Here is an 11,240-nt window from a genome sequence, read left to right as displayed (position 1 = left end):
TTTTTTTAAGAAAAAGTCTCACTCTATAGCTCAGGCTAGACTGGAACTTGGGGCAATCTTCCTTCCTCAGCTGCCCAAGCATAACCCTGGCAACCTCCATTTCTAAAAACTTAAAGATTTTATTTTGTATTTTTCTTATTTTCTAAAAAAGAAAAAGGTTAAAAGTTGTTATTAGTGAAGAGAAAAAACAACCCCGAGTTTGCCCTCGTCCTGCTAGCTGGGCAGAACACACAGCTACGTGTTTTGATTGCACAATGGCTCTCTTTGATTTCACACATCCAGGGCTGGCAACCAGCTGCTCTTATCTTATCCATGGTCAGATGCAGCAGTGGCTTTAAAAGTGATCCTCGGAATGGCAGCACTTGTGTTTATCCTGCTTTTTATTTTCCTAATATTCAACACTATTTATTGTGGAAACATCAACAATCAAACAGGCTTTGACAATGGAACTAAACTATACCTTGGCCGAACATGGCAGACCTCTGGGCTTAGCTACTATGGTCACACGAAATTTCCAAAGTCTGAGAGAGCTTCCAGCTTCACCCTTACTAAACCAAACCAAACAAAAGTCTCTTTGTCCCCCACCCCAAAAAGCAACTTGATTACCAACAGAAAGGGAACTAAATGAAATCAGGTGGTTCCCAGAGCAGTGAACCAGAAAGAGCACAGCGTCGTGGTGACATTGTTTCCATAGCATTCCTGCCCCAAATGCTTCATCTCTCAGGTGAGTCCAGCCCAAGCCTTGAGGAAACATGTGACCAAGAATGACTAGGAATGTGGCCCAACACAGAACCATAAAGTAATATGAGTTTTATTATGAGTAATAGCTCCTTGAGGGTGGCTATTTTTCTTCAGGGGTATAGCCACAGGTACATTGCCCCTGATCCTGTACATAAGCCCACCCTTGTGGATATGCAAGTGACTCTAATTAAACTCACTGAACTATTGAAGGGAGGAGGGAGACGTGTTGGGAATGTTCAGAGGAAGTTGGGGTATTAGAGAGGTTAAAACCTGTATGTTAATACACACGGCTCAAAGTCACTTTTAACACCTCGTAGCACACCTTTATGTTCCCGGGGTTGGCACTGAAACTGCTTCAAATCTTATCATAAGCAGTAATCTAGTGCTTTTCCTACATACATCTTCATATAGGCAGAGTCATGAGTGACATTGCTGACACATACTTAGTAGATGTCATTCCAGTGGCCTAAGTGGCTGTGCCAGTTCATATTTTTTTTTTGCCATAAAAACCTTTAAATTGTAAATAAAGCATGATTTTTTTTGTTGTTAATTTGATTGCACCAACTTTCCTGAACTTTGTAATCACAATGCTGTGACACAATGCCAAAACGCTGGACTCCCTAACAAACCTTAGCATGAAGAAACAACTGGGAAAGCTCCAACTAACAAACATTTTGCAAAAGAACTGGCTAGCGTGCTTTGAAGAATACCAACAGCTCCAAGGAAAATAAACAGCTAAGAAACTGTTCTAAGTTATAGACTAGATAGGATTGGGTTTTGAGGTGAAAAAAGTTTATAGAAAAAAAGAATTAGTTGGGCATGGTGCCAAATATCTGTAATCCCAGTCCGTGGGAGGTTGAGGCAGGAAAACTGCCATGGGTTTGAGGCTAGTCTGAGCTATGTGGTGAGCACCAGATCAGCTTGTGTTACACAACAAGACTGTATCTCAAAACAAATAAACAAACAAAAGAAAAATAAAGACAATTGAGACAACTGGCAAAATTTGAGTATTGGTTGTAAACTGTGTCAATGTTTGATTAGAGAATTTAATAAGGCTTGATTATTCAAATTCATAAAATGTAAATGTGCATAGTACTGTATCAATGCCAAGTTTCTTGAATTTAGTTGTCAAAGTGTGACTGTATAAGAAAGAGACTGTCCTGGGGGCCTGGAGAGATAGCTCAGCTCTCTCTGCTCTTGTAGAAGACCTCAATTCAATCTCCAGGAACACAATAAAAAATTCTTAAAAGCCCAACTAAGTAAAAAAAACCATGGGATTTGAGAGATGGGTTGGCAGTTAAGAGCACTTGCTGCTTACAGCTGTGTATAACTAATTCTAGATGATTTGACACTATCTTCTGGCCTCCTTGGGCAGTTACACAGACGACACACATACATGTCATAATGTAACATGTAGAACATAGATATACACATAAATAAATCTTAAAAAAAAAAACCTGATCGAGTCTTGAAGAATTAGTAAGGGTTAGCCTGACAATGCACAGAAGCGTTCCAAGAGAAAATGAAACTGAGATAGTCTAGAGGTACGAGGCAATTCAGCCAGAAGTTTAGCATTCAGGGTATAAACTATAGGTATGGGACACCAGATCGTGAGCATCTAAGTTAATATGAGCTCTTGCTCCCATCTGAATGGAGTTCAAACCTTAAGTCAGTTTCTTGGTATCTGAGATCAGTTAGCACGATCTTTTGAGTTTGTTTCAGTGTGGTGGACATGGTTAGAATAGTCATGCCCCAGAGACTTTTTCAGGAGATTGTCCTAGTTGTCTAGACCAAGGTGGTAACAAGGGAAATAATTAGAAAGCAAACAGATCAAGTGGACGTCTATCGGTCATGGTGGAAGAGCAATGTGTTGGTGTGGGCTCGGGCAGTGCCATTCACTGGAACCGGCAGCACAAGAGGGCTTGAGGGTTGTGATTGTTTTGTAGAGGTTTTTGAACACGAGGTGCTTGTGGTAAAAAGCATTAGGGTATTTTCCAAAGCTTGGGAAATGAGTTTGTTACAGGTAGGCTAGGAAGCATCAACATATGAACGAATAACTATAGCCAATGGAGAGGCGAAATGAGCCAGAGAAAATGAGATCTGGTGCAAAACATGAGCTAGAATTCGCGTCAGTACCTTTGCGGTTGGGCAGAGAAAGGCTCTGGCAGAGACCACCGAGATGAAGCTGGCTCAGAGGCAGGAAGTAGAGAATAGTTGGGAGTTATGTCTCAACAAAAGAAAAAGAGCATCTAAAGCAAGGTGTGGGAAATGTATTAGCAAGTAGTTATCCCTAACTTTTTTCACACAGAGAGTCAGCTAACCAAGGCACAAAGCAGCAGACAGAAAAACGTAAGGACTCTCCCTGGCTGGGGCAGAGGGTCTTAAGACACCATCATGATTAACTAACTGCTACTAGGAAGAGAAAAGTTGAAGTTATAGGCGAGTGAGGCAATTTTAATTCATTGGCCGTCTTCTCTTGAGAATCCGGAAGTGGGCGCCCCAGACATCACGGCTTAACACAAGGCTTTACCATGGTGGGGGTAGGGAGCAGAGCTAATTCTCCTTAAGCTGTTCTTCCGGTCTTGACCCTTTTCTCCAAAAGACACCCTGAAGACGTCGCTGGACCTCAAAACCTCACAGGACACGTCTGGTTACAATAAAGTAACGGACCCTGTAGCGCCCCGGAGCCAAACCTACAACCTCCCGAGTCTCCGCCCCCAACGCCCACTCCCGCTTGGGAGAACTGCGGAGACTGCGCAGGAACCCGCCTACTGGCTGGCTCCGCCCTTCTCTTTCTTTGTTGTGTTCCCCCCCCCGCCCACCGGGTCCTAAGATCTCGCGAGAGTTAGCCGGCAAGTTCCGCGAGCTCCGACCCTGGGCCAGCTCTGCGGCTCTCGCGGTGTTTGCGCGAGACTGCTTCCTTCCTTCTTCCCCTGCCAGTCCGCTTGCCTTCCTTCTTAGCTTCCCGGCCTGGCCTCCCCCTCCTTCCCCTGCCGGCCCCCTCCCGGCAGGGATAATATGGTCTCCGGCGATGGACTCCCCAAGTGCAGGTCAGTTCCCGGCTGCCGCCTTAGCGCTGGCGGCTGGAGGCGTGCGCTGCCGTCCGCCGTGGCCCTGGCTCTGCTTTGCTTACGGTCCGCCGGGGGTCTCCCCGGCGCTCGGGCTTGGTTGTTCCCCCTTCAGGGCCGACGCCGCCAAAGCCAGGCCTCCCCGCTCGCGTCCCGCTGTTCAGCGGGGCGGTCATTCCGCCCCTGGTCGGGAGCCGCTGCTTGATATCGGCAGCCTCCAGGCCCCTGGGAATAACTCCTGGTATCGGGACAAGCCCACATTTTCCTCTACCCGTCCCCCTTTTGTGAGCGTTGAGGTGGGGAAGACCTGGGTCCCCTCCTTTGGGTTTCACGCCGCTGGTTGTTCACTGCACTCAGTAGCCTCGAGTCCCTCCCTCTTTCTTGGCTTCTGGAAGTGGAGTGAGGGGCTTGCCGTCGAGGCTGAACGCTAGTCAACCGGTTCCCAGATTATTGCAGCGCCGAGTCTCCTCCCCCATCCACCTCCCTCACCTCCGCAAAAGAAAAACACTATCCATTCCGAGTGGACTGTGCTTATCTTTTCTCCTTTTGGAAGAAGATAGTGGCAGTGTTTAGGGGTCCCGCCCATCCACGTAATGAGTCTGCACAATGAAATCTTTTCAACCCCAAGGTTGCTTCACCCTTCCCCACAACCCTGAGTGTAGGGGGCTATTTGAATTAGTGCGTAACCATAAGGGCATGGCTCTTAGGAGAATGTAATGTACCAATTTATCTAAATATTTTGATGGTCTTTTTATTTTTTTTAAAATCTTTATAGTGTTCTAACTATTGTTGGATTGTTAACTGTCTTTGGACTCTTTTAAAAACAATAGTTTTCTCAAAACATTCTCTCTCTACTTAAGCAATTTTCAGGGCATGTTTTCCAAATGCTTTTTTAATGGTTTAATCTTTTAAACCATCCTTATTGTCTCCTGGACTTTTAACATTTTTAAGAGTGAAAAGCCACTGAGTGAGCTTGGTGGCTCTTGCCTGTAGTCCCAGTACTCACGAGACAGAGAAAGGATGTGTGCCTCTGGTTGGAGGCACTCATGGATTGCCAATGAGCTTAAGTCCAACCTGGGCTACAGTGGCATACCGTGTCTCAATGGACAAAAATCTCTTACCAGTTTTCTACTTGACAAGAGCCATGGTTTAGAATTAAGCTATCCCAGTATGTCTATAATGTGAACTGCTCCGCTCCTCCAACACTGCAGCCACACTTAAAGCCACTTGCATGCACCTCATAGCTGCTTTGCTGGACAATGCAAATATAACATTTCCATTTTCCAATACAAAATTTTGGGGAGTTTTCTCTTTGAATAAGAATACCTCATAACTGTATTTGGTGAAAAGTTTGCTCTTTTTTCCTCTCTCTTCTTCCAGGATACACTTTTGAGTACCTTATTGAAACATTGGGTGACGGTTCACATAAGAAGTTCTTCAATGTACCTAAACTTGGAGGCACCAAATATGGTAATGTTGCTTTACATTTTCTTGGGCTTCAGTTTCTGGTAATTATAATTATATGTAAATAATAATACAGTTATAATTATGCACATTGGTCAAGCAGAGCTGAAGACATTTTAAATTTTTTTCCACCATGTGGTAACAGGTACACCTACCCATATCTCTTATTTACAAAACTTCCCTTGGGACATCTGGTTAAGGAAAATGGAAACCCATACATTAATTTCCCCTTTAAAGAGTTTAGTTAATTAAATGGACTCTCCCACCCCCCCAAAGAAACTAATTTATTTTAAAAGAAAGCATAGCAATATTCTATAGTGACTTAAAGTATACATTAACTTTTTCAAGTGGCCAGTACTTCAAGTTATTCTTTTTTTATTTGTATGGTTTTTGTTTATTTGTTTGTTTGTTTGCTTCTGAGACAGGATTTCTCTGTAGAACTTGACTGTTTTGGAACTCACTTTGTAGACTAGTCTGATCTAGAATTCAGAGATCCACCTGCCTCTCCCTCCCAAGTGCTGAGTGTGAAGGTGTATGCCACTAGTGCCCAGAGCCTCTGATTATTCTTTACACAATCTTTGAATAGGATCATCAAGTGAGTCCACTGGTTTAAATTGTTCTTCACTACACAGTGTGGTTCTCTGACACTTTGATAAACATTTGCACCTTCCTAACTGGGGTCGGACCTTTCACCAGGTTCTCAGAAGAAAGTTAACCTGTTGGCATTGGATGGGTGGAGTCTTGACTTTGAGTTTTAGTTGTGTTGTGTTTTGAGACAGGGTCTTTTAAGTGCCTAAGGTTGGCTTTGAACTCTCTTGTCATTCCTGTCTGGCCCCCCAAGTGCTAGAATTGAAGGAATGCTCCACCAGGCCCAGCTCTTGACTTAGTTGAAAGTTGAGTAACTTTTCGGCCAGACCAAAGACCTGTTAAGGAAGCATGGCTGCTGGTGAACTTTCTGTTAAAGCTATGAAAAATATGGGACCAGCCTTACAGTTTGGAGAGAGATTTTCTTTAATCCTTTTATTTCTCTTTTATAAGCAATGTAGATTTTTATGAATTTAAGTATTCTAGATTGTCATGTAGAGTGTGTCTGGGTGCATTGTGAGACAATGTAGATAATTTTTAGTGTCTTAGAAGATCCCCATCTTAGAATTAGATTACGCTTCAAAAATAACCCCCATAATGAAAGCAGTAACCTTGATACCGTCTGTTGCAGTAATTCGTAGATAAGAGAGTTTAGTTTATTTCTTGTACTACTTGTCTTTCATTTATTCTATCCCTTAATGATTTTGTGTTGGCTTTAGAAAATTATTTACCAGAAAAGGAAGAGGGGTCTTCGGCCTTGGGGCAGTGACTCAGTGGTAAAGTGCTTGCCACATAAGCATGAGGACTTGAGTTCAGATCTCCAGAACCCACATGTGATGCTCAGCACAGTCATGTGTATCTGTAGTTCCAGCTCTGGGGGGCAGACGGGCAGACCCTCGGGACTCACTTGTCCAGCCAGTCTAGCCAACATGGCAAGCTCTCTAGGTGAGAGACCCTATTTCTCTCAGAAAATAAGGTGGAAAGCAATAGTGAACTACACCTGACATTGATCTCTGTTGTACATACATGCACAGACAGGCATGTATCACACATACATATACACACATGCACAATAGGTTTTCTTTATAAACCAATAGGGAATCAAAAGCTATTGTAAGTAAAGGGGATGGATAATAATATAAAAGTTAATTTATCTGATAGAGAAGATAAGCTGTCGTGGACATCTATATGTACTATTTTCTCATAATTACCAGAGTTATATTTATTATAACTGTAATAAATAAAATACCTTCAAAAACAGTTTAAGATTTCTTGGTAAGGAAAAAGATAGAACTGTTGAGAATAAATGATGAGTAAGCCAGCCTATACCATCTGCTTCACTAACGTAATGTTCTTTTGGTTTTTGGTTTTTCAAGATTGGTTTTCTCTGTAGCTTTGGAGCCTGTCCTGGAACTAGCTCTTGTAGACCAGGCTGGCCTTGAACTCACAGAGATCCTCTGCCTCCCAAGTGCTGGGATTAAAAGTGTGCACCACTCCTAATGCCCTTTCTTAGTCTTTAGACAGGGTGTAATGCAAATTTATTTATTTTAATGTTATTTATCTTTATAAAAATTATTTTAAAATTTATTTATTTATTTATTTTTGGAGACAGGGTCTTTCCATAGTCATAGCTGTCCTGTAACTCACTGTGTAGACCACAGTAGCCTTAATCATAGAGATGAGCCGGTTTCTGGCCATTTTACCTTTTGCTTTTCAAATTTTTATTCAGGGTGTGGAAGTGGACACTCATGAGATGTTGACAACATTTTGACCTGATTACTTTCGTGGAAAACTGTGTTTTTAAACTTCTTAGTTGCCTATTTGGTACTTTTTTAGTATACTCAGCAGAAACTTGAGGGAGCTTGGTGACTGTCTTCTCTGAATAAGAATATACATATTCCCAAGGTAGAACAGTCTCTTGCTTGTAGTAGAGACTGCATTCTGAAGCAGCTGAATTGCCATTGGACAAAGGGCATGTGGAGGGAGGTCAACCTTAGAATTAAGTGAGCAGCTTTAGAGAAGCATGAATGAAGTTGTTAGGGATCGGGGCTGGGGGGGGGAGAGTAAAGAGACTGGCTACGATGAATTGACATGTTTAGCTTGCATAAATCTTTTATTTTAGGGTCTGTTATCTTTTCTTTTTTCCTTCTTGCCTACTTATCTTTCTTAAACACAGTAAATAGAAACATAGCTAGCACTATGTTCATACATTATCTTGTAGCCTGGCATGGTGGCACATATCTGTCATTCAGTGTCAAGAAATGGGTTCCATGCCAACCCAAACTACATAGTCAGCTCTGTCTCCAGATACTAAGGGCCGAGGATGTAGCTCATGGTAGGGCATGCACAAAGCTCTGGATTTGATCTCCAGCAGTAGAAAAAAAAAAAAAAAAAACAGAAGCCAACTCCTACATTACAATCTCTGAAAAAAAAAATCTGTATTTAACATCTTAGGAAAAATTTTGTGATTTATAAGAATTGCAAACAAGATAATGCCTTCATGGATAAAGTCACATTTTTGTGTACATATATAAAACATGACTATTCTTACAATAAAAATACAATATGTATTGTTATGTGACTTTTTGTTCACCTAATATATTATGCAGATTTCACTATGTCATTCAATTCAAGTATTCCTGCTAGCTGAATCTGCTTGATTTCTGAGTCAGGGAGCGTGAGTTCCAGTAGAGAGGGCTATCTGTACTTTGCTACTGCTTTTGATGGCTACATAGTAAAGTTATTACTGTCTTTTCTCTTTGTGGTTACTCTAGCCCCTCTTCCCTTGCAGATGGAACTCAGGGCCTTAATACATGCTAGGCAAATGTGATACCACTGGTCTACATCCCTGGCTTCTAACAAAGACACACACACTTTTAATTCAAGCTATTGATACATTAGGTTGAAAGTGTGCTGTTCCTCGACCTCCATCACACACTTAAACTTTTATGTTCTTAGTATATGCTGTCCCAGTCTCTATCTTGGTCTATGAATAGCAAAGACTTTTATAGAAAATACAGTTCCTAGACACAGAAAGATAGTGGAGGAAAAATATAGTCTTAACAAAACCAGGCAGAGGCTATTTGCCATTTGAAAACTGATCTTTCTCTTTTTTTTTTTTTTCTGTCTACCTGAGTCTTCTGTCTGTCTAACTCACTGTACTTATGAGTAAGTCCCCACCATGACCACTCGACCATCTTTGTGTTTTGTGAATGGCTTGCCATCCAGTTAAGGTGATATCTCAGAGTGACTTTCACCTATTGCTTGTTGTAGTAGGTGCGGCGGGCCGCTTCCCGCACCTGGCTAGCTCTTCCCGAAATAATTACACAGAAACTATATTCTTTTAAACACTGCCTGGCCCATTAGTTCCAGCCTCTTATTGGCTAGCTCTTATATATTGATCTAACCCATTTCTAATAATCTGTGTAGCCCACGAGGTGGCTTACCAGGGAAGATCTTAACCTGCGTCTGTCTGGAGTGGGAGAATCATGGCAACTGCCTGACTCAGCTTCTTTCTCCCAAAATTCTGTTCTATCTACTCCGCCTACCTAATTTTTTATCCTATCAGGGCCAAGCAGTTTTCTTTATTAATTAACCAATGAAAGCAACAGATAGATACAAGACCCACCTCCATCAATTGCTTTAGCTGGGCTTGTTGGTTTTCCTTTGCTGATCCCAGTAATCCTGCTGGATGGGTAAACACTTATTCTCTAATCTTGTATCTTCCCTGAACTCTGGAAAGTGCTATAGGTTGGGTAAGCAGTGACCAGCTTACTTAAAAACTATACACAGTACATATGTTTCTAAAGATCACATAATGTGACTCTGTAGTTACCAGGTACAGTTACACATTTAACCTGGAACATTGTGTTCTAGAGTTTGACTTTAGCTTTGTTTTTCATCTTTTGTTCCTGATTAGTCTCTGATTAAAAGAAAGTCAGTGACACTTGCTAACTCAGCCAAAGTAGAATTTATTGTGATGGTATACAACTTTCAGACCAATTAAATCTGGCTGACTGTCAAGAAAATAGGCAGTGGGCCAGTACTGATGGCATTCTTTGTTTTTCTCCCAGGGACTTGATTTTTCTATCCCTTCTACTCAGGTTATTTGAAGACAGGTCTTCTGGATGTGCTTACTTAATACATATCCCTAAATCCCAAATAAGAAATCTCAGTCCTTAGCTTAGTTTTTTGTTGTTTTTCCTTCCTAGGATGGATCTCACTCAGCCCAGGATGGCCCTTCACTCTTGATTTAGCTGAAGATGACTTTAAACTCCTCCTGATCCTCCTGCCTCCACTTCTGAGTGCTAGGATTATAGGCATGCTGTTTATATGGCGCTGGGGATCAAGCCCAAGATTTATGCATGCCAGGCAAGCATTCTGTCAACTACAGCTGAACCACATCCTCAACCCTGTATTGCCTAGTCTTATAGCAGCCAGTTAGCCTTGTCTTGGAAGCCTGGGTTTCTTTCATCAACTTCCTCTCATATATGATAGCGATCTTTCGGAACTAGACCTAAAGTTACTGCTCACAAGGATATTTATGGTTCCTGAGTTTATTTCAAAGGAGTGCTGACAAAATGTTGAAGCACCAGTTCCATGTGGAGAAGGCCATAGTGAAATTGGCAACTGCTTTTGTTGTTATTAATAAGTTGTGTAATACATTTGGAAGGTATTAGTCACTGTTCTACTGTTAAGAGACACCATGACCAAGGCAGCTCTAAAAGAAAGCATTTAATTGTGGGCTTGCTTTCAGTTTCAGGGGTTTAGTCCATTATCATCATGGTGGGGAACATGATGGCATACAGGCAGACATGTTGCTGGAGAAGTAGCTGTGAGTTCTGTATCTTGCACCATAGGCAGGCAGGCAGGCAGGCACTGGCACGGGCTTTTGAAATCTTAAATCCACCCTCAGTGATTTCCTTCAATAAGGCCAAACCTCCTAATCCTTGGATACTTTCAAATACTACCTCTCCCTAATGACTAAGCCTTCAAATCTATGAACCTATGGAGGCCATTCTTATTCAAACCACAATCTGCATAACTCATTGCAACATTAATATTTCAAAGATGAATAAATATAATGTCCAGACAGTGTAACGCTAGACAGTTAATAGTTAAGTTTATTTTGTTGTTGTTTTGAGATAGGGTCTCCCTGTGTAGTTCTGTCTGTCCTGAGACTCACAATGTGGACAAGGCTAGCCTTGAACTCACAGAGATCTGCCTGCTTCTCTCTCCCAAGTGCTGGGACTAAAGGCTTTGTCATTATTCCTGGCACTTATTTGAGAAATGTCTGCTAACTGCCCACATTTGAGTAGCCGTGGTTTATGAGTTGTTCAAGTGAAAACTTGAAAAAAAATCATTTTACTTGAAATTCTTAAT

General features: G+C 41.9%; 1 protein-coding gene across 2 annotated transcripts in view; it reads left to right on the top strand.

The window, feature by feature from the left end:
* Ireb2 (iron responsive element binding protein 2) overlaps nucleotides 1–11,240 on the top strand; it is a 61,591-nt gene that overhangs the window by 12,941 nt on the left and 37,410 nt on the right. Inside the window, exons 1-2 of one of the 2 annotated variants that reach the window (XM_050119408.1) lie at nucleotides 3,583–3,791; nucleotides 5,190–5,279. In XM_050119408.1, coding sequence (XP_049975365.1) covers nucleotides 3,773–3,791; nucleotides 5,190–5,279 — 109 coding nt within the window. In that variant the 5' untranslated portion in view covers nucleotides 3,583–3,772. Of the gene's footprint in view, nucleotides 1–3,582; nucleotides 3,792–5,189; nucleotides 5,280–11,240 lie in introns of those variants that run through there. The other variant, XM_050119409.1, reaches the window with a different exon arrangement.

The sequence above is a fragment of the Alexandromys fortis genome, unplaced genomic scaffold (assembly GCF_014885135.2).
Source record: "Alexandromys fortis isolate MF-2015 unplaced genomic scaffold, M_Fortis_MF-2015_v1.1 scaffold_167, whole genome shotgun sequence".
Classification (NCBI taxonomy): domain Eukaryota; kingdom Metazoa; phylum Chordata; class Mammalia; order Rodentia; family Cricetidae; genus Alexandromys; species Alexandromys fortis.
The sequence above is the reverse complement of the archived record's forward strand: the minus strand, read 5'-3'. Positions and strand labels throughout refer to the sequence as shown.